Genomic DNA, 24,691 nt, shown 5'->3' with positions numbered 1-24,691 from the left:
ACTTGATTATTTGCCTATCAGAGCTTTTCCAGCCCTCAAACATGCAGTATTTAACATTATGCACAGATTAGGGATGCACAGAATCCACTATTTTGGATTTGGCCGACCCCTGAAACCTTCGCGAAAGATTCGGTCGAATACCAAACCAAATCCTAATTTACATATGCAAATTAGGGGTGGGGATGGGATAACATTTTTTACTTTGTTTTGTCACGCAATTTCCTTCCCCACCCATAATTTACATATGCAAATTAGGATTTGGTTCCGTCAGGGAAGAAGGATTCAGGCCGAATCAGAATCCTGCTGAAAAAAGGCGAATCCTGGATTCGGTGCATCCCTAGTACAGATCAATATAAATGTTAGTCAGTATTAAGACTTTAAGAAAGTCAATTTAAGCAAAACGAGGAGCAAAGATAGGTACAAAACTTACCATCGCATTCACCATTCGAGCCATTGCATGCCTCACTGTCTGTACTTAAGCAGGTATATAACTCCGGATGAGGGTTCTTTACATACCGTCTAATGGAACAAAAAAAAAAAAATTATATATATGTTTAGATTACCGGTATCTGGATTATATTCCCTGGAAGTGTCATTTCCCTGGGTTTGGAGTGCAACCTTTTTATTTGCATTTATGGCTCTGTTGCAAGAAATACTTTGCACTGATGTTTAAAAAGGTGCAGCAGAAAAAGCAGTACGTACTTTATTCTATCCAGCACATTTTCATACAGAATGTCTAAAGTGAGATTGTGCTTTGGTACAGATATCATGAGGGGCTGGCCAAACAAGACTGTGCCGGTGGATGTGGCCTGCCGGTATCGTCTCTCCCGGAAGCAAATAGGAAGTGTAACCCAGTCTTCAGCTTTTCTAGGCTTGACTTCATATCTAAAGAGACAAAAAAAAAACAAAAAAAAAACAAAGTGAGCACTGGAACTGAGACAATGTTAGGGGCAGACTATCAAAATGTGAGAGTAGAGCTTGCAACAGAAAGGACTCATCCACTTTTTTATTCATTGCTATGGGATTTTTACAAGCGTATTCTCCAGTGGTTAGAGGTCACCATTTTATAAATACAGGTATGGGACCAGTTATTCAGAATGCTCGCGACCTGGGGTTTTCCGGATAACTGATCTTTCCGTAATTTGGGTCTTCATGCCTTAAGTCTACTAGAAATTCATTTCAACATTAAATAAACCCAATAGGCTGGTTTTGCTTCCAATAAGGATTAATTATATCTTAGTTGGGATCAAGTACAAGCTACTGTTTTATTATTACAGAGAAAAAGGAAATAATTTTTAAAAATTTATATTATTCGATAAAAGGGAGTCTATGGGAGACAGCCATTCCGTAATTCGGAGCTTTCTGGATATCGGGTTTACGGATAAGGGATCCTATACCTGTATAATTCTAACAATTCCACAGGAATGAACAGAAGTCAGCAGTCTATTGTGATGGAGTCAGGTGTCTTATAAGGTCCCCACCGCAGAGTTAGGGTTTAAATGGAAATTTTTTTTGGTGCAGTAATTTACCTTAAAGGCCACTGACTCATACAACATGCCCAGAACCAATGTGCATATATAGTGGCAACAATCAAAAGTCATATCTGCATTCTGTGTATTTAAAATGCCTCTAGGCCAAGTTTTGAACTTAAGAAACACAGGGGAGCATTAAAGTATATACTTATGACTTTTGACTGATATAGTGTATTTAGAAATGCATTCTTATTTTATGAATTACAAAATGTTCTGGGTGCAATTGTCACCAGAATTTCAGAAACAAATTCACTACATTTGCTTGAACTTTTTAAGAGCCATATTTTTAGATCACTGGGCAGATCCTAGGGCAAAAAAAAATGAGGGTAGGGTTATGTGCACATGCTACTGACCAGCAGTGTAACCTTTTATTTGGGAGTTATCCACTTACACAAAGATATCGTCTCTCTCCATAATGTGGCTCAGCATCTCATCCATTTGAAAAATCTTGTGAAAGCGATGGTTGTAGACATCGGTAACCACCATCTAACAACATAACATAAGCACATCACTGGTTTAAGGAACACAAAACAGCAGCAAATGATTTTTTTTTAAACTTCTCTTTTATGTGAACTGCCAAGCAACTCTCTGAAACGCAACATAAAACATTTTAAAGCCATGACTGTTCTAACACTAAGATTAAGAGTAGTACAACCAAAAAAATGCTCATCAGATATATACCGATGTTAGTAGCGAAAATAGGGTATATAGTGACCCAGATAAAGTCTGGGAATCAGCTTATTGAATAGTTATTTTCTGTTTGTATAAAAAGCTATGGTTTCCTGGTACAGATATGGGACCTGATTTCCAGAATGCTCGGGACCTGGGGGTTCCTGGATAGGGGATCTTTCTGTAATTTGGATCTTCATACCTTAAGTCTACTAGAAAATCATGTAAGCATTAAATAAACCCAATAAGCTGATTTTGCTTCCAATAGGGATTCATTATATCTTAGTTTGGATCAAGTACAAGGTGCTGTTTTATTATTACACAGAAAAAGGAAATTCTTTTTACAAATTTGGATTATTTGATTATAATGGAGTCTATGGGAGACAGCCTTTCTGTAATTCGGAGCTTTCTAGATAATGGGTTCCCGGATAACGGATCCCATACCTGTAGTAAACCTTTAAATACATTTCCAGTATGTCATAGGATGACCTTATGCCAAGCAACTTTTCACAGACCCTGGCAGTGAAAAATATATTGTTTTTTGAGGCTACAGTTGTATTGATGTGGTTACTTTTTTTTTAATTTTTTTATTAGTTATGATTCTATTCAGGCCCTCTCCTATTCATCTTACAGTCTTCCATCATTAAACTACTGTCAGATTGCAACAGTCAACTGGATAGCTGATTTTCCAAACAGGAGAGTTGCTGAACAAAACGCTAAATTCAAAAACCACAAAAAATAATAATTGAACACCAATTGCAAAAATTGTCTCTGATTATCGTCTACATTATATTAAATTTAATTTTAAGTTGAACTACTAAGGATCCATGCAAAGCAGCAAGTGGACCCAGTTTTGGCTCCCATCCCATAGGTTAAACCTAATGCTAAAGCTTATTTGCACCCTTGTGTGTCCTGACACCCAAAAAGGACAAGATTCTAGAACAGCCTTATGCAACAAAAGCAAATTAAAATTTTAGTGCAACAGTAACAACCATTGTAGGTTTACATCTTAACTGCACAGGTAATCAGGATTTTGCATAATGCACAGACGCTGCAGGTAATGGATACCCAGCAGATCTTAATGGATACTAAGCAGAAGTTAACACACCGCAACCAGTCATTTCAGGATAAGCATAAATGAAGCTTACATTTTCAGCTTGCACATCCGATATCTTAGAAAGAGCTGAACACAGGTCCAAAACAACTCCCATCTTAGGCACCGTCAACCGATACTGCACCACCACAAAAAAGAAGAAGTTTGAATTAAGGCAATTAAAGTATTAAAAAAAAAGTATAATGAAGCACAAACTATTGAAGAAACTCTGGGAGATTAAGTTTATGATATTTGTACAGTGGAAAATACAGCGGTGTGCTGATAATTATCATGCAATCTTGCGTCAACAAACAGCCACACCTTCTGTCTTCAAAAGTCATAAAAACAAAGGTCTAACATTTAGGGCAGAGACACACGAGCTCAGATTCGGGGAGATAGTCGCCCGGCGACAAATCCCCTCTTCTTCGGGGCGATTTATCTCCCGGAACTGCCTTCACGGGATGGCACTCGGATCGCTTTGTTTTCAAAAGTCGCCCAAAGTTGCCTCACGAGGAAACTTCGGAAAACGAATCGCTCCGAGTGTCATCCCACCGGTGATTTACATTCTAGCCGGAGTGAAATTAGCTGGACGACTAATCTTCCCGAATCTGACCGTGTGTCTCTGCCCTTAAGTGGTCCTGTACATAAGAACCACCTTCAACAAAAGGAGAATAGTTGCTTTCATTTTTATTCATAGTTTTTATTTATATTATATATATTATATCTGTTAAATATGTCTTTCTACTCTATGTCATATATTCTGCTTGATCCTTTGAAACAACAAAATGCCAATGCACTGAAGGTATTTTAAGAGCTGCTGTATTTTATCAACAAAAATATGTGACCTTTCTCTTGCTATATTGGTTCACTTGCTATGATAAATCAATGCTGTGTTCAACCATAAAACTGTAGATACAGTTTCAAGAGAAATTTTATTTATTACCTGTTTTGGTTTGCAGTGAGGGTCAGAACGAACAAAAAACACCTCCATTGTGCGATCTTTCTTCATGGGCAAAGGAAGGGTGAGATAACAGAATGGGTCGAAAGTCACAGAGACTTTGTGACACTCTGGGCACACCAGGGTCGACTTGAAAAGGCCATGGAAAATATCTACAATGATGGAGTTGTTCCGCCGCAGATGATTTTCCCAAGCTTCAGCTGCCACAATCTAGATAAAGTATGGATCTAGTTACATACACAGTCAGGTTGAAGATCGAAATATAATGTGTGTGTACAGAAAAGAGCTGAGAAACCATGCTTTTGCATAACAGAAAATGTTTAATAAATGAGCTAAAAGCAAAGTTAAGCGGTTTTAGGATTCTCTTAATCATCTCTAAATTAAATGTTATCATTACTACGTGGTCCCCAATTTTAAATACAACAGTTAACTCCGCTACAAAAAAAGTTGGAATCAGATTAGCTATATGGTCTTGCTTTGTCAAAGTTAGTGAAGCACTTCAAAGAAAAACGTTTCAATATTTCTTGCAGCATTTTGCTATGGTGTGGGAAATACTGCTACACAAAGATTATTTAAAGGGATGGTTCACCTTTAAGTTAACTTTTAGTATGTTATAGAATGGCTAATTATAAGCAGCTTTTCAATGGGTCTTCATTTTTTCTGTTTTTAAATTTTTGAAATATTTGCCTTTTTCTTCTGACTCTTCCTAGTTTTCAAATGGGGCTCACTGACCCCATCTAAAAAACAAATGCTTTGTAAGGCTACAAATTTATAGTTACTGCTACCTTTTAGTACTCATCTTTCTAATCAGGTCCTCTCCTATTTACAGTATATTCCAGTCCCTTATTCAAATCAGTGCATGTTTGCTCGGGTAATTTGGGCCCTAGCAACTAGACTGCTGATATTGTAAATTGGAGAGCTGCTGAAGAAAAAGCTAAACAACAAAAAAAACAAATAAGAAATGGAAACCGATTGTAAAGTGTCTCAGAATATCACTCTCTACATCATACTAAAAATTAATTTAAAGGTTAACAACTCCAATTAAAGAACATCATGGCATTGTATTCTTACAGAATCGGGTCGCCCATTCGCATCTTTCAGCTCTAGATATGGCTTCTTTTTTACTCTGTTTAAATCTTCATGGAGACCATCCAGGAGAAATGCTAGGAGTTCTTGAGAGTCCTGCTGCTGGTACCCAGAGAACTGTGGAGCGAATCGGCCAACCTGTGTCTGGAATGTTTAAAGAATTGCATATTGTTCAATCAACTTACCAAGTCATAGAAAAAGAAAGCTGAGCGCAAGCCATCTGTGTATTAGAAAGGAGAATGTGCCAACTGTTCAGAGGCAATGTAAATGGGAAAATTAATCTAATGCTTCACTTGTATTTCATCTAGAGCATGGCTGACAAACTGGAGTGTAATATACTGGCCGTCAAACATGAACTATGAGAAATAATTGGCCCCAATGAGAAATAATTAAATCCCCAAACATGTACATAGCTAGAGGATACAATACAGTGTTGTATTTGAATCTAATACATTATATTATCTTTCTACACATAACCTATTATTTACAGTCATATGAAAAAGTTTGGGAACCCCTCTCAGTCTGCATAATAGTTGACTACACTTTCAACAAAAAAAGATAATAGTGGTGTGTTTTTCATTTCCCAGGAAAATAAAGAGTACTGGGGGTGTCTTCTAAACAAAGATTTTTAGTGAAACAGTTGTCAGTTGTATGAAATTAAATCAAATGTGAAAAACTGGCTGTGCAAAAATTTGGTAATTTTGCTAATTTGAATGCATGTAACTGCTCAATATGGATTACTGGCAACACCAAATTGGTTGGATTAGTTTGTTAAGCCTTCAACTTCATAGGCAGGTGTGTCCAATCATGAGAAAAGGTATTTAAAGGGATCCTGTCATCAGAAAACATATGTTTTTTCCAAAATGCATCAGTTAGCTATATAAATACATGTTAATAATAATAGTGCTGCTCCAGCAGAATTCTGCACTGAAATCCATTTCTCAAAAGAGGAAACAGTTTTTTTTATATTCAATTTTGAAATTTGACATGGGGCTAGACATTTTGTAAATTTCCCAGCTGCCCCATGTCATGTGACTTATGCCTGCACTTTAGGAGAGAAATGCTTTCTGGCAGGCTGCTGTTTTTCCTTCTCAATGTAACTGAATGTGTCTCAGTGGGACATGAGTTTTTACTATTGAGTGTTGTTCTTATATCTACCAGGCAGCTGTTATCTTGTGTTAACTTCCCATTGTTCTTTTGCTTGGCTGCTGGGGGGAAAGGGAGGGGGTGATATCACTCCAACTTGCAGTACAGCAGTAAAGAGTGATTGAAGTTTATCAGAGCACAAGTCACATGACTTGGGGCAGCTGGGAAATTGACCCATGTCAGATTTCAAAATTGAATATAACAAAATCTGTTTGCTCTTTTGAGAAATGGATTTCAGTGCAGAATTCTGCTGGAGCAGCACTATTAACCGATTCATTTTGAAAAAAGATTTGTTTCCCATGACAGTATCCCTTTAAGGTGGCCAGTTGCAAGTTGTGCTTCTGTTTGACTCTCCTCTGAAGAATGGCAGCATGGGACCCTCAAATCAACTCTCAAAAGATCTGAAAACAAAGATTTTTCAGTATCATGGTTTAGGGGGAGGCTACAAAAAGCTATCTGAGAGGTTTAAATTGTCAGTTTCAACTGTAAGGAATGTAATCAGGAAATGGAAGGCCATAGGCACAGTTGCTTTAAAACCCAGGTCTGGCAAGCCAAGAAAAATACAGGAGCGGCCCAATATCAACAAATTCTTCAGGATAATGTTCAAGCATCAGTCAGTTGAAGTTACGCAGGGGTTGGATATTCCAACAAGACAATGACCCTAAACACACTTGGAAATCTACAAAGACATTTATGCAGAGGGAGAAGTACAATATTCTGGAATGGCCATCACAGTCCCCCGACTTGAATATCATGGAAAATCTATGTGATGATTTGAAGCAGACTGTCCATGCTCGGCAGCCATTAAATTTGACTGAACTGGAGAGATTTTGTATGGACGAATGGTCAAAAATACCCCCCATCCAGACACTCATCAAAGGCTATAGGAGGCGTCTAGAGGCTGTTACATTTGCAAAAGGAGTCTCAAATACGTATTGATGTAATATCTCTGTTGGGGTGCCCAAATTTATGCACCTGTCTAATTTTGTTATGATGCATATTGCATATTTTCTGTTAATCCAATAAACGTTATGTCACTTCTGAAATACTACTGTTGCCATAAGGCATGTTATATAAAAGGAAGTCGCTACTTTGAAAGCTCAGCCAATGATCACCAAAACTCCAAAGAATTGAGAGGGGTTCCCAAACTTTTTCATATGACTATATAGAGCACTTATTTTATAATGAGGGAGGTTTATCTTAAAAGTAACTTATAGCATAACAAAATGTCAGAAAATTTAGAAAATTGCAATTTAAGTCTTGGACTTTCAACTGCCTTTACGGTTGCTAGGGCTTAATTACCTTGGCAACCAAGTGGCAGGTTGTAATTTAGAATGGGAAATAAAAACCAACGGGCCTCACTGTCTGTTTTTTTAATTGATGGAGTCAGTGGCCCAACAACCACACATTTTCAGTAGAAGGATGGAAATCAGCAGGAACGCCAATGATTAAAAAAGCATTAAAAACATAGAATATAGACCAGAATATGTGCTCAGGGTAGGTCTATCTATAAAATACCTGTACTAAAAGTTACAATAAAGGTCAAATTCCTCTTTAGAGCCCAAAAAAACAAAATACGGCTAGGGCTAGATCTCATTTTAATCTTCAAATGCAGAACCTATCTTGCAAACTACCTCCACTAGATATTAAAAAAAAATACGACTAGCCTATAGGATCTTTGTTCATTGTCTGTACACTAGAAAAAAGGGGCTTTAACAAGGTGTAACCTTAACCATATCAAGTCATAAAAAAAGACAATCCATTGATCGTATCTAGCAGTGTCTAAGTATTAAAACAAAGGCAGAAAGCAATTTGTTAGACTAAAACAGCAAACTTACTTTGAACATACGCGGGGCCACATAAGAATGGTCACCAGACCAAATTTGCCGAATCAGCTCTGCATATGCCACCGCAATCTCCCCTTTCATGCCCAGTGGATTTTCCCTGTTAATCTCCTTCTTATACTCATCCGTCAGAAAGTACCTTGTTAAGGGCGGGCTGTTACTCAGACACTGCAAAAAGAAATACAATTTGTTCAGTGAGGGACCCGCAAACGTCGACGTATTCATTTTTCTGGCAGCAACACAGTTAAGAGTAGACGTGCATTCTTTTTTTTAAGGGAAAGCAAACTGACCCTTTAGAGATGTAGGTGCATGTGAGAAGCTTTGTGTGGCGAGAGAAGAGTAGCAACAGTGCCCTTGATTGTTTATAATTATATTCAGTTATAGCAGAGCTCTGACCAAGGTCAGTATAAGACAATTTGAAAAAAGTTTTTTTAGAGAGAGAAAAGGAAAAAGTATGAACTAATTACAAAACAGTTGGTCACTCCAAAATCTTTTATTTCTCCCCGCCTACTAAAAGCTCAAATTTGTGCGATTGGTAACTAATAACTAGTACAGGTCTGCTTCTTGCCGTTATTAGACCATGAGTAATGCAATAATTATAGTTAATCAGTAAAATAAATACTTAACTGCTTATCAAAATGAATTAATTGATTGTGAGAAGAGGTGCCAAGAATTATTGCCTTATGTATCCAACCATTGGCTTCAAGTTCATAAAACTAAAGTGCAGTGCATAAATTATAAATAAGCCAGTAGTATACTGAATGGCTCCTATATACAATCAATTAGCTCCCAGTTCATAGAGCAAAGTGCAGTGCAGAATTTATAAATAAACCAGTTCCCATTTAATTAAAATAATTCCTTAATGAACAAATTAGGGTTAATGAATCCCCTATTTTTCTTTCCAAAAATTCACAAGTTAAAGCGCAGAGCCATAAATAATATTAGAGTCCCAATCCAAAATTAGTTAAATAGTAGGTTAAAATTTATTGAATTGTGTGACCAGCAATAAGTTAAGATATAATAGAAAAACCATGCGCTCAAATCATATGAAACAAGTAGGAAAAGGAAAAAAGAACGGTGGAATTTGTCCCAAAACAAACTACCTATTTATTTCTTTCCCTGGGACACCACAAAGTAAAGGCAGGCAGAGTAACCGGGACTGTCTAGTTTTTTAGTTAATCTTATACTCAGATGAGAGGCTACCTTATTCTAAAAAAAACACAAATCATCGGCCCCATAGATTATTAGAGTAAAAGAGTAGACACAAACAGAATATGAATTGAGCAATTAGTTGTAGAAAAACAAACCCTCTAGGACCAAATCCGGACTAATATTTTTAAATAAAACAGTTGATTTAAAGTAACAAGGTTAAAACCAGTTTCTAAGCAATGAAACACTGACATGTGTTTCGCATAAGTGCTTTCTCAAGGCGCAAGTTTTGCATATGATGCATAATTAATAAATGTCATATCTTTGTCCCTGCTGAGCAGAATCCCTGAGTTTCCTGAAAGGCAGCTTCAGAAAGTGCACCTGGATCAGCTGCCAGACTGAAACACCAGAGACAGGAACATTAAAGGGGTGGTTCACCTTCAAAGTAACTTTTAATATGCCATAGACCGACCAATTCTAAGCAACTTTTCGACTGGTTTTCATTTTTTATTTTTTTATAGTTGTCTTTTTCTCCTGATTCTTTGCAACTTTCAAATGAGCGTTGCTATCTCCTTCTAAAAAAACAAATGCTCTGTAAGGCTACAATTGTATTGTACTTTTTTGTGGTGATGCTTCTATTCAGACTCTCTCCTATTCATATTCCAGTTTCTTATTCAAATCAATGCATGGTTGCTAGGATAATTTGGGCCCTAGTTACCAGATTGTTTAAGATGCAAATTGAAGACCTGCTGAATAAACAGCTAAATAACTCTTCAATAATAAAAAATTAAAACAAATTGCAAATTTAGCTCAGAATATCACATCATATCTACATCATACTAAAAGTTCTCAAAGGTGAACACTCCCTTTAAACTTGAAAAAAACTCAATATTTGGTGAACAATTCGATCCACCCTTAATGGGGCGGTTGACCTTGAAACAACTAGTGGGTTTCAGACAGATCACCAGAAATAACGACTTTTTCCAATGACTTTCTATTTTCTATGTGTCACCGTTTTGCTAATATTGAAGTGTCGTTTTTCACCTTGTGAAGCAGCCCTGTGAGGCAGGGTCGCGGCCCTGTAAACTGTTCTAAATGGATACATTTAGTTGATACATTTGTTATATTTGTCCCTGCTGAGCAGAATCTCTGGGTTTCATTACAGGCAGCTGTTAGAATTGATACAATAGTTGCTAATACTCCAGAGACACTGCTGAGAAATGTATCAACTAAATGTTATAAAATTGTAACAGTTCAGAGTCTGCGCCTGAATTACTGAGCTGCCAGACTCAAAACACCAGAGACACGAACATTCAACTTTAAACTTTGGAAAAACAGTAAAAAACGAAATAATGGAAAGTATTTTAAAAAAGTCTATTTCTTAAAAAAAAAAATGAATTGAAAAAAAAAAGTGTTTGGAAGGTGAACAACCCCTTTACAGGAGATCAGAAATTATCTTGTCAAATATACCTTCCCTCTATAAAATGTAAACAAAAGCTTGTACCTGGAGGGCAGAGTTCATAAAGCAAGTGTTCCCAAGATTGCTAAGGCCACAGAGACCTGGCTGTGATGATGACTCCCTGTAGCTATATGAACTATAAGATGGAGTGTATCCTCTGCAAAGGAAAAACAAAAAAGAGTTGAAAGAATAAAAAGAAAATGGGCAGTATAGACATCTTAAACTAGTTTATTCCCTACAGCAAGTTCTGTACATGCATATGCTCTTATAAGCAACTACCACATTACACATATTTAGATCAACTTTTTTCTTTAACTCTGCATGAATATTTTATGCTTCAAGAACATTTCTTTTCAGCACAACAAAGTTAGGATTTTTAGAACTGTCACCAAGGGTGACAACAAGGATTAATTAGGCTGGGTTATGTTAGGCTTCCCAAGTAAATCTGCACAATACTTGGAAAAAATGACTATGGAGATTTTCATTCATCCAAGTCATAGTATATCTAATATAAAATAATACTTGGAAAAGTATGGAGATAAATGGAAGTAAAAAATGTAACGAGAGTAATGAAGATACAGTATAAGAGGTTGCCAAACAAACGGTTCCTTCTTCAACATGTCCACCTTGAGGTGAGTAATATTGGGCAAATATGTTTATTTGGCCCTCGGGTCAACAATTGGACCATAATTGCTGCTATGCTGCGAGGACCACGTCTACGCACAGATACAGTCCTTGAGCTGATGGGAAAATCAAACCTGCCTGATCCACATCTGATTGATTATTGATCAGGTAGGCCTTCGAGGGCCCTATACACAGGCAGATAAGCTGCCAAATTGGTCTGAAGGTACCAAATCTGAGAGTGTATGACCACCTTTACAATCTAAGTAGCCCGTACACCTCACCAAATTTGAGTAAACATAAAAAGAATAAAAGTGGCCATACACCGAGAGATCTACTCTTTGGCAATGTCACCAAATGAGCGGCTCTCTCCCCTATTTGACCACCTTGAAGTGGGCGATATCAGGCTGATCTGATCGTAGGCCCTAGGGATCATAATGAAAGGTATACGGGCGGGACCACATCAGAGAACAGATGCGGTCTGCTATCAGACGGGATTTTTACCCCTGTCTGATGACATCTGGCCAACTCTCAGATATAGATCGTGGAAGTCCGTCGGAGGGCCCCATACACGGGCCAATAAGCTGCAGACTGTCCGTTGGCAGCTTTTATCAGCCCGTGTATGGACGCCTTAAAAAAATGTAATGTATAAAGGCTGGAGTGATTTCATGTATAACAAGTCAGTCAGATCACTACTTCCTGCTTTTCAACTCTCTTGGTTTACACTGACTGGTTTCCCCGGCTACCAGGTAGTAACCAATCAGAGACTTGAGGGGGGGCCACATGGGTCATTTCTGTTGCTTTTGAATCTGAGCTGAATGCTGAGGATCAATTACAAACTCACTGAACAGAAATGTACCATGTGGCCCCCCTTCAAGTCGCTGACTAACTCAGAGTTATAGAGCTGAAAAGCAGGAAGTTGGATTCTGGCTGTTTTATTAGACATCCAGTCACTCCAGCCTTTATATATTACACTTTTGGCTAACTAACTATATTAGAAACATTTTTTATTTTGCACAGCCTATCTATTTACCCAGTTTTTATTTTCACACTGAACTGTTCCTTTAAGCCGGGTACCATATAGATTACAGGCTATCACCGGCTAAGCTTTTTGTTATCCTGCCTACAGATCACACAGCTGCCATCAAACCTATTTAAATAGCATTACAAGTAAGTACAATGGCAGAAAAAAACACTATTTTACAGAATATTTTAAGACAAATATTTACCCTTTGTTCAAGCCTGAACTGTTGTTCAGAGCATGGGTACTGCTGTCTCCATTTGTCATGGAAGAAGAGGAAGAGGATGTAGAATAGCTGCTTGTTGATGGTTTTCCAGAGGTAGCAAAAGTTCTACTTGTTGCTGTACTTGATCTGGAAACGGTTAAGAAACATTTTTAAATAAAATGCAATTAATATTTTACATAGAAACTAAACAATGGTATTCTGCATCACAGGCTTAGAATACCAATATCTGCATGCATATCAAAGATGCAGATAATTCAAAGTTGAATAATTCTCTTCAAAAAGCTGCAATAACCAATTATGGTCTAGACTGTCATTTTGGCAAAGGGCTATTAGTTTATTATTAATTATTGTGATATTATTATACTTCTTGCTTTATTAGACTTTTTGAGTTTCACTTATCTGATATACAGTTAGGGTAAGGACACACTGGACGATTTGTCGCCAACGTTTTTAAAAAGCAAATCGCGGCGACATATCGCTCGTTTTGTCTCTGAACACAACCAAATGAAAGACGCCAGCTCCTGTGCCCACAGCGTGTTTGTAAATCGCCTGTAGCTCCAAAACGCACTGAGACCCTTTTCCGAGCGATTTATCAGAAATAGCATGTACTTAGAAAAGCACTGAAATCTCCTAGACACGCACACACATACAGATAAGTAGCAGCAATTGTATTCAAATTACAATGCGAACGCAATGACGCAAGAACGTAAAGACGCCAGGTTACAGCGGGAAGCACAAACCGTTTCCGGTTTGGGTGGAGCACGCACCGCACAGAGTAATGGGATACAAATCGCTCTGTGCCAATAGTCGCTGTGAATCGTCTGTTCAAAAAAGACGATCGTCTTGCCGCCGCGATTTACTTTTTTAAAACGTTGGCGACAAATTGTCCAGTGTGTCCTTACCCTTAGACCCATATATCTTTGGAGAGAGACAACTTTTTGCTAATTTTGGTTCTGTACATTACCACAATGAATTTTAATTAAAAACTCAGATGCAGTTGAACTGCAGACTTCTCAGCTTTAATTCAGTGGGTTGAACAAAAAGATTGCATAAAAATGTGAGGAACTAAAGCCTTTTTTTTTTAACACAATCACTTCATTTCAGGGGCTCAAAAGTAATTGGACAAATTAAAAAACTGAAAATAAAATTTTCATTTCTAAAACTTGGTTGAAAACCCTTTGCTGGCAATGACAGCCTGAAGTCTTGAACTCATGGACATCACCAGATTCTGGGTTTCCTCCTTTTTAATGCTCTGCCAGGCCTTTACTGCAGCGGCTTTCAGTTGCTGTTTGTTTGTGGGCCTTTCTGCCTGAAGTTTAGTCTTCAACAAGTGAAATGCAGCTCAATTGGGTTCAGATGAAGTGACCACTTGGCCATTCAAGAATATTCCACTTCTTTGCTTTAATAAACTCCTGGGTTGCTTTGGTTGTATGTTTTGGGTAATTGTCCATCTGTATTATTAAATGCCTCCCAATCAATTTGACTGCATTTGGCTGGATTTGAGCAGACAGTGTCTCTGAACACCTCAGAATTCATTCGGCTGCTTCTGTCCTGTGTCACATCATAGATAAACACTAGTGTTCCAGTGCCACTGGCAGCCATGCAAGCCCAAGCCATAACACTGCCTCCGCCATGTTTTATAGAGATGTGGTATGCTTTGGATCATGAACTGTTCCACGCCTTCTCCATACTTTTTTCTTGCCATCATTCTGGTAGAGGTTAATCTTTGTTTCATCTGTCCAAAGAATGCTTTTCCAGAATTGTGCTGGCTTTTTTAGATGTTTGATTTTTAGCAAAATCCAATCTAGCCTTTCCATTCTTGATGTTTATGAGTGGCTTGCACCTTGCAATGCACCCTCTGTATTTACTTTCATGCAGTCTTCTCTTTATGGTAGACTTGGATATCAATACGCCTACCACTTGGAGAGTGGGAAGAGTTGTGAAGGGGTTTCTCTTCACCATGGATAGGATTCTGCGATCAGCCACCACTGTTGTCGTCCGTGGACATCCAGGTCTTTTTGCATTGCTGAGTTCACCAGTGCTTTTTCTTACTTTCTCAGGATGTACCAAACTGTAGATTTTGCCACTCCTAATATTGTAGCAATTTCTCGGATGGGTTTTTTTTTTTTGACAATATGTCTAGCCCCATGTCAGATTTCAAAATTGAATATAACAAAATCTGTTTGCTCTTTTGAAAAATGGATTTCAGTGCAGAATTCTGCTGGAGCAGCACTGATTTGTTTTGAAAAAAACATGTTTTCCCATGACAGTATCCCTTTAAGGATGGCTTGTTTCACCTGCATGAAGAGCTCCTTTGAGCACATGTTGTGTGTTGACAGCAAAATCTTCCACATACAAGCACCCCCCCTCCCCTCAAATCAACTCCAGGGCTTTTATCTGCTTCATTGATAATGACATAACGAAAGAATTGCCCACACCTTCAAATAAAATCACCTTTGAGTCAATTGTCCAATTACTTTTGAGCCCCTGAAATGAAGTGATTGTGTTAAAAAAGGCTTTAGTTCCTCACATTTTTATGCAATCTTTTTGTTCAACCCACTGAATTAAAGCTGAAAGTCAGCAGCTGAACTGCATCTGAGTGGTTTAATTTAAAATTAAAAAGTAATGTAGAGAACGAAAATAAAAAAAAGTCTCTGTCCATAGATTTATGGGCCTAACTGTATGTGTCTGGCAGCCTTCTGAATTAAATAAACATTCTGCAAAAGCACACTGCTGACACTACAGCCAATGATATGTACAAAATGCAGTGGCTTATGTTTAGCTATAGTCTCTAAGGGCTCTTACAGACGAGCGTTTTTACCTGCGCTCCCCCGCAGGGGAGCGCAGGAGTAGTCGCATTACATTTTTTCCAATGGGGCTGTACTCACACAGGCGCGTGTAGGCGCCGAACGCAGGAAAAATGCAGCATGTTGCGTCTCAACCTGCGTTCGGCGCCTACATGCGCCTGTGTGAGTACACCCCCATTGGAAAAAATGTAATGCGTCTACTCCTGCGCTCCCCTGTGGCCGAATGCAGAAAAACTGAACGCAGGGGAGCGCAGGTAAAAACGCTCGTCTGTAAGAGCCCTAAGACAGCAGGAAAAGGAGTTTTTGACAAACATTTCCAAAAAAAATTTAACAAAGCCATCATTTCTGCTAGCTTCTAAAATATGAACAGCCTTTATAACAAAATAACATTGAAGTATTTACTGGTATTAATCTAGAACCTCGCTAACCTAAGTTTAGTTGGAGGTTTAAAATTCATTCCAAATGTCAAACAAATGGAGGAATATTGAAATATCTAAGATAGTTACTAAATATATTAAAGGTAAATTATACCCCTGAACAATGTAAGTTTCAGCCCATATTTAAAACATCTCATTCAGATAAAACTTGTTCATGAGAACTTATTTTTTTAAAAGTTGTATTTCTTGAGCTTTGCTTTTCTCTCAACCAATGACAAAATGCAGAAACGGCAAACATTAGTTGACATTTAAATCAGCAAGCCGGGTGGCTGACAGAACTAATGCATAATATTTCAGCAGATAAACATACCTTCAAACGTACAGTGACTGTTTTTTGCTTATAGGTCTGCTTTTGTATTTCTTACTTGAAGTTCCTAAAGTTGACTGTTTTGCCAACCTGACTGTCCCATCTCAACCTGTCAGAGTTTTTAATGCTAACAAACTACTGCTGCACAAGTATGGCAGCCCACTCGTAGCGAAACACGGGGGATCAGATATGTAACGTAAAATCAACAGTAAATACTTTAAGGTGTCGCTACCTCTTTAAGTAATGAAAAAAGGCCTGTTTTCCTGGTTGCAGTATTAAAGTCATCGGAGTCTCACTCATGGACACGGACATTGTTTCTCATGTTTAAGATCTATATCTGTCTTGAGACCATCTAATTTGACTCTGCAACAGGTTCTGCATGGAGCATTTCCATCACTAGTTCCTGGGAAGTACAACCAGGAAGTGAGAAACATTAGAATGATTTTTAAGCAGGGTGTTTTGCCTTCATATTCAGCTTATTATATTTTGCAAAAATATGTTTAGTACCATACCTAATACACATACCCATTGTACCCCAATAGTAGACTACTGGAGAATATCAATTCCCCTCAGAGGAAATATTTATACCATAATTAAATTTGGACCGACATTAAAATTTACATTAAAAAAAGTACTTCACTCAAATTTAAAACCATACTCACTTTGTCTGAGACTGTCTAGGCCATGTACCATCAGCATTCCTTTTCTCAATGGCTATCATCTGTAAGGTAAAACAATAGCCATTACAACTGCAATTTTATTTTCTTAAGCATGAGGAGGGCAGTCAAATATTTTTTCTTTTTGATAGAGAAGTCCACCACAATTCTGAACAGCTTCTAGTTCCCACTAAACCAACGGATGGTCAGATTTCACCTTGTAAAGGTTTATCATGAAGATGTTATTTTGACCCTACCTTTTTACAAAGAAACACACTCCATAACTATGAGAAGAGCCTCTGGGAACGCTCCTTTCTGCAACCCCAAATTTGGCATAATTTTTATCAGATGGGGCAACTAGAATTTCTGGCCATACCAGTACAGATTGGCTTTGACCAAGCCTGGGCAAATTCAGAGGAAATTCACAATTTAGCACTTTATGTGCCATCATAAATAAAATATATGGCACAAACACAGATTCCAGGTAGGCTTTTGATCTGTACTGTGCCAAGTACTTACTACTAACATGTGTCAAGATCAATGTGCCATATACAAGGGGTTAATAGATGCAATAAACACACCTATTGTTTAATAGCAGTCTTACGTTCATGATGCTGCTTTTGAGATTTGTGTAATAAATGCAAATTCATTTCCTGTTTACTGATCTGTTTATGGATTATTAAGACACAAGGCAGGACTGAGAAAGAGAAAAAAAAAGGTATATGGTTATGTAGAAAAGTGTATCTTGTAATGTGTGAGATCATAAGTAGAGGTACTCGTTTTGCAGTAAGTAGACTATCCATTTGCATCTGTCCTCATTGTAAAAAGTGTGTTACCCACACATTCAAGGTGTGTACTTTCCATCAAAAAATTCTAGCACAGAGGTATTTTTCCCTTTTCAGAGTGATGCTGTTTGTCTTAAGCAAAACCAGTTCATGCTTAATCTAGCAACAGACTTAAGCACAGGAACATGCACTTAATTTACAGGTAAAAGTAAGAAAAGACTCTCGAAAGAAAGAACAGAATTTATCAATGAATGAGGACACTTTAGATCTCTTTTTTGCTTCTTTATATAAACAGGCTGAATCCGTTTTTACATTAGACCAGGCAATTATTAACCACATCAATAACTTGCTATTGACAGAACAAGCTTTTTTGTTAGCGTTACAATCTAAAGATAGGAATCTAAAATATCCAGTATAGGCTATTTTCATTACCTGGCCCTGATAAAGTCCTGCATCTTGCACAGTGCTTTCTTTTTTGGTGAGCTGTTCATATGTGTTAGTCATGTATCTGTTCCATAACCTTGTCTCTGTCTCAGCAGAAATATTAAATATATTTCTCATCTCCTTTTCAATAGTATCTGCACAAGACAAACATAAAACAAATTACTATATAAAACATAATTCAGTTCAGAGCACTCACCACTCATGCAAGCAAATTCGAGCATCATATACCTTGTATTTTGAACTAGAATTGTTAATTGTAAATGTAAATTTAACGGTGAACCTCTTTTCCATTTTGGTTACAAAACAAGAAAGAGACAGACCTATTGTTATAGAAAATTCCCCTTTAAGAGAGAGGGAGGTATAATTTACTGCTATTGGTTAATTTATTACGAGAAAAAAGTGGTAAAACCCCCCACTTTCTTGAATACAATATAAAAAATTAGTAACTTGTAAACAGAATTAGTATGAAGTTGATTGTAATTAGTGGGTTGGTCTACAGAAATTCATTAGTCAGTTAAAGTGCCAGTGCTTAAATAGTACAATCGATACCCGTGACTGTAAAATGAATTACTTATTTTTAAAAAAATAATCAATTAATTTATTTAAAAACTGTACCCTTAATTGTAATATAATGAATTAAATTGAATAAATAAACTTGCTTGAGTGTACCCGCTAGATAATTAGCGATTATATTACCATTATAAACTTGAATTCATTAAACTAAAGTGCAAGTGCAAATTTCCATTTCCATTTTATAAGGCTAGCATTGAACGAACACACTAAGTAACACTTTTTTCCATTTTACCTATGGTGTCTGCTTTGCTGAAGTGACGTGTGATCACATTTTCTGGGTCACTATCATCACATAGCTTTAGCTCAATGAGGTAAACTTCAACCTTGCAGTTCTTCACAAAAAGACCATGTTCTACCACCTGTACGGAAAAAACAAGGACAGCATTCTTTTAGCAGAGAAATATAGCCTTTCACTGGCAAAAGAGGTATTACAAACTGGATTGTAATTTGATGAATGGTAATGTAACTCACTGAACCAAAGGGATGTGAACTCAAAAACAAGTATGCATATAGTAGCACAAGAATAAAACACAATGGGGTATATTTATCAAAAAGTGAAGATAGAGATCGCCACAGTCCTCTAGAGTGAAATTTCGCCACTGTTCATTCATTTCAATGGGATTTGGCTTTGGCTTTGAAAAATACACCTTTCAAAATCCCATAGAAATGAGTGGAGAGTGGCGGAATTTTACTCTAGAGGACTGCTGTGATCGCTAACTTCACTCAGATAAATTTACTCCATTATCTCTGCACAGGGTCCCCATGTCCATTTGCATACACACTTATATAAGACCCTTTGTGTTCAATTTTGATATGCCCTTCTGACTGAGGAAAGGCAATTTAACTTTAACATATCAGCTAAATAACCATCCTTACTTCCCAGACAGACCCTGGCTCTAGTAGGATCAGGCAACCTCAAAGCATTCTTAAGGTAACAGGCAGTTTCGGGAAAAGTTAACTGCATGCCCTGAAAGCTTTAGTGTTTATTTTTAAACATGTCATTGCATATGAAAGCACTGCATATAACATACATATAACTGTGAAAAGTATTTTTGTATTTGTCTCTTACTCATATACACTATTAGATTACGGATATACTTCAAGTAAAAAAAAAAAAAAAACACCAGCATATTCTGCATAGAAATACATTACTGTACAGCTCATTACTTACATACATGGTTACATTAATATTGTGAAGTCTATCTGAAGAAATAAGTCAAATCCACTGGACTTGCTGTGTTTTTTTTCCCTTGAAGACATTTCCCAAGTCACATACCTTTCTCACTATCGGATGTTGCCCTTCAACACTTCCATACCAGTTCATCAATTTTTGCCATGCTTCGGTTGGCACTAACACGTAATCCAGCTCATCAATTAGGTGCTCTTTCAATACCTGAGTATCTGGATCTAGGTGAAGTCAGAAAAGAATTATGGAAATCAGCTTTGCTGCAGATATGTACGGGCTTGACAAATCCGCAGTTGTTTAGCCATGTCTCAAATATTCTCCTTGCTTCTCCACAATAAAAAGCAAAGAGGTTATACCTAGCCTTAGCCACAATAACGCACTTTCACATGCACACTGAGTATTATCAGGTTGTACTCTTGTGGTCCATATGGCACAGCCCTTATTGGGTCCTTATTAAACAATTTTGGGAAGACATACACAGTATTGTGTTATGAAAGAGGAGATGACTTTTGTGCTTTATTCACAAGCAGAGTAGAAAAGATAAACAAATACAACACTGATAGAAGCATAGTTATCTCAATATATTTTCATTACATAAAAAAATAAAAAAAACCTTTTTATGCTTTTTTGTTTAACATCACCAGCATCTACCCTTTAATCACTTATCTTATGTACATCATTTACAGAGAAGGCTTTTAACTACCTGACTGCTTGCACCATAGATTCAATGGGGTATATTTATCAGAGAGTGAAGTTAGAGATCACCACGGTCCATTAAAGTGAAATTCTGGCACTCGTTATTCATTTCTATAGCATTTTTGAAGGCATATTAATCAAAGGGTGAACTTTCACTTTCCCCCCATTGATAAATCCTCTTTTAAAAATCTCATAGAAATGAATGGAGTAGAGGAATTTCACTCTAGTGGACTGTGGTGATCTCTAACTTCACACTTTGATAAATATGCCCCTATGTTTCTGGATGACTATGTGGAACATGAGTTGACTCACAGACACTTGCAGAGAATTGGCGGATACCCAAAGATCATCATTCTCCAAAAGAATGAAAAGTTTACTTAGATATTCAGCTGTCTTATGGTGAAATAAACGGTTCAGACTTTTATTTCATATTACAAAAAAAAAACAAAACACTATACATATACACTTTCCGGGTCGGGTCCAGGGCCCACCGGGGCTGCTGTCTCTGGGCCCCCCCCCACTGCTTGCCCCGCCACGATTGTGCACTGTTTTTTTTTGCCACAATTGCTCATGCACGCACGATCAGGTTTTTTGCCACAATTGCTCATGCACGTTCAGGTTTTTTGCCACAACCTGAAGATAATTTTTGCAGGGAGCAGGTCTGGTCCGAGCCTGTACACTTTAATAAAAGTACATTACCTGGAAAGAGTCCTGAATTGTCAACAGGCCCTGGGTAGAGACTGCTTTCTCCGACGTTGTACACGTCCCAAGCATCAAAACCAACATACTTCTTCCATTGTTTGAACCATCGACTGTCAATGAGATACCTAAAGATAAGCACAAATTATCAGGACGGAAATACACAAGTCTGTAAGAAGGAAAACTACCATTTAGCTACACGCTTATTGGCCCATGTATGGGGGAGGCCAAGCAGCCTACCTATATTTGGCAAAATATCAGCTGGGTAGCCATTAGACTGTATTGAATATACTAAGGGATCAAGGATTGCATTGGGGCACTGACACAGGGGTAGCCAAATTGGGGAAAGATCCACTGATTTGGTGAGGTAACCAAATAATTGACTGATTCAAGTTGTGTGAAAGATACACAATAATATTGTCGGAATGTCAGAATATCCGACTATATGTATCCACTTTTTATGAAAAAAAATGTAAAATGATTTCCCCTCCAGGGTATGTATTGTCAAGGAAAGCACTTAACATGGCGTAACCTTTATGTTAACTTTTAGTATGTTGCAGAATGGCCAATTCTAAACAACTTTTCAATTGGACTTCATTTTTTATTTTGTATAGTTGTTGAATGATTTGCCTTTTTCTAACTCTTCCCAGCTATCCTCAACAAGCTTGATAAAAGGCCATATTAAGGTCTGAAACGTTGCTGACCAGGTTCTGCCATTGAAATTGAAATAAAGGCATTTCTAAACAACTTGGTGCTCTACGAAGATTCTTCACTGAACACATGCAGAATAAAACTAACCAATTAGTTCATGTGCTTAGGTGTGTGATAAAAATGCTTCCCAAATGACAAACAACAAAAAATTCCTAAAAAGGGAAAAAAAGCAACTCAATTCTTCCAGTTAATTAAAGGGCTGTACAATTTTTTGCTGAAGTAGTCTCAGTACAGGTATGGGATCCATTATCTGGAAACCTGTTATCCAGAAAGCCCCAAACAATGGGAAGGCCATCTCCCATAGACTCAGTTTCAATAAAAAAAAAAATTCAAATTTTTAACAATGATTTATGTTTTCTCTGTAATAATAAAACAATACCTTTTACTTGATTCCAACTAGGATTGAATGAATCCTTATTGGAGGTAAGACAATCCTATTGTGTTTCGTTAATATCTAAATGATTTTTTTTTAGAAAACAAGGTATGAAGATCCAAATTACGGCAAGATCCGTTATCCAGAAAACCCCAGGTCCCGAGCATTCTGGATAACATGTCCCATACCTGTACTATCTTGTAAATACAGTATATCCATGTAATATATAGCAAGCATGTTGCTTAAGTCAACTTGAAGAACTCAATGACTGCAGCACACGCACTTGCACACAATAAAAGTTGCAATAATTTGTAATATGATGAAATGAAAGGCATTGTGAGAACTAAAGTCTTATGCTGCATTGTCTCAAGAGTCAGACATACATTTAAAGCAATGTAATATTTTAAATTAATGAATACTGGAAAGTTGTCTACAATTACATTATTTTTAAAGGGGACCTGCCCCACAGATATAAAAATATGTATAATAAAAGTCCTTTTTAAATGAAACCCACATTTTTTTTAATACAGTGTTGACAAAGTGACAGCTGTCTGCTTGTTGTGTCTGTGAATTCCAAAACTGAAGGCAATTAGATTTAAATAATTTATAAAGTGAAAGTAAAGTTAATTTAGCTTGACTAATACCACAGAAAGGGATTTGGCAAAGGATTACAGGTCCCTTTAAGGCAATATTTCATTTTTCTTTGTTATTTTCTGATTTAATCAACTACTGATGGGAGGGGTGGATAGTATGTGTATAGCTAATAAAAATGAATGCAGAGTCATTTGAAGTGGCTGATGTGCACATGTAAGCAGTGAAATTGTCCTTTCAGCACATCATTATGCCAGAGGAGGGCAGCCAGGGACAAGTGGCCAAAGGACAAATGCTTATTATGCATCTGGCAAAGCATTCAATTGCCAAACACTACTTCCTTGATATTGCAAGGTGTTTTTGGGCAGGGTTTTCTTCACCTTTTCCATACACCCTTTATTGTATTTATTGCGCTGCAGAATATGTTGGCTCTTTAAAACTGTGATCGTACTAATAATTAGTAATAAAGACTTTTTCCAATTACTTTCTATTTTCTATGTGTGACTTTCTACTATTAAGTGTAAAGTGTCATTTTTTCCCACAACCTTTAGTAGATCTGGAAGAGGCCAACTCTCTTAACTGTTCTAAATTGATACATTTAGTTGATACATTTTTTATTTGTCCCTGCTGAGCAGAATCCTTGGGTTTCATTACAGGCAGCTGTTAGAATTGATACAATAGTTGCTAATATTCCACAGATACTGCTGAGAAATGTATCAACTAAATGTTGCAAAACTGTAACAGTTTAGAGGCTGCACATGAATTACTGAGCTGACATACTGAAACACCAGATAAACTCAAATGTTTGAGTTAAAAAAACAAAACAAAAAAACCCTTACATTTAAAAAAATAAAAAAAACGAGTTTATACCCGGAGCTGGAAATCGCTTGAATCTGAAAATACTCCATCTGAAACCTGTCAAGGTCATGTAGAAGTCAATAGCAGAGGTCCCTTGAACCTTTTGATGATGTTTATGGTAGGTTTCCATCAAAATTAAATTAATTCAAGCGATTTGAGTTTTTCACCTCAAATTCACTGATTTTGAGTTTTTCCCATTCGAGTTTTTTCATAAACCAGAAAATATTGAGTTGTGAGTTCATTCGAGGTATAAAAAAAAAACTCACATACCTCTAAAACTTGACTTTAGTATTAAGGTGACATAACATGGGCAGATTTAAACTGCAGATTTGTGCCCTTCAGAACTATCCAACTTATCTGTCCATATATGGGGCCCTCAGGCAGCCCACATCTGCTAGTTGATGCGGTCCTTAAAGGGATACTGTCATGGGAAAAAAACATTTTTTCAAAATGAATCAGTTAATAGTGCTGATCCAGCAGAATTCTGCGCTGAAATCCATTTCTCAAAAGAGCAAACAGATTTTTTTATATTCAATTTTGAAATATGACATGGGGCTAGACATATTGTCAATTACCCAGCTGCCCCAAGTCATGTGACTTGTGCTCTGATAAACTTCAATCACACTGTCAGCTGCCTGGTAGATCTAAGAACAACACTCAATAGTAAAAACCCATGTCCCACTGAGACACATTCAGTTAAATTGAGAAGGAAAAACAGCAGCCTGCCAGAAAGCATTTCTCTCCTAAAGTGCAGGCACAAGTCA

At 37.2% G+C, this 24,691-nt stretch overlaps 1 protein-coding gene across 1 annotated transcript in view; it reads right to left on the bottom strand.

Annotated features, from left to right (window-relative positions):
* The window catches only part of usp4.L (ubiquitin specific peptidase 4 L homeolog), a 44,107-nt gene that overhangs the window by 14,673 nt on the left and 4,743 nt on the right, over positions 1–24,691 (bottom strand). The window contains 14 exon segments of the mRNA NM_001088983.1: positions 431–519; positions 703–885; positions 1,924–2,018; positions 3,350–3,433; positions 4,238–4,462; positions 5,324–5,482; positions 8,323–8,496; positions 10,982–11,093; positions 12,787–12,930; positions 17,018–17,076; positions 18,229–18,374; positions 19,046–19,172; positions 20,090–20,220; positions 21,395–21,522. Coding sequence (NP_001082452.1) covers positions 431–519; positions 703–885; positions 1,924–2,018; positions 3,350–3,433; positions 4,238–4,462; positions 5,324–5,482; positions 8,323–8,496; positions 10,982–11,093; positions 12,787–12,930; positions 17,018–17,076; positions 18,229–18,374; positions 19,046–19,172; positions 20,090–20,220; positions 21,395–21,522 — 1,856 coding nt within the window.

The sequence above is a fragment of the Xenopus laevis genome, chromosome 4L, assembly GCF_017654675.1.
Source record: "Xenopus laevis strain J_2021 chromosome 4L, Xenopus_laevis_v10.1, whole genome shotgun sequence".
Taxonomy (NCBI): domain Eukaryota; kingdom Metazoa; phylum Chordata; class Amphibia; order Anura; family Pipidae; genus Xenopus; species Xenopus laevis.
Note: the sequence above shows the minus strand (reverse complement) of the source record. Positions and strands in the feature narration are given on the sequence as shown.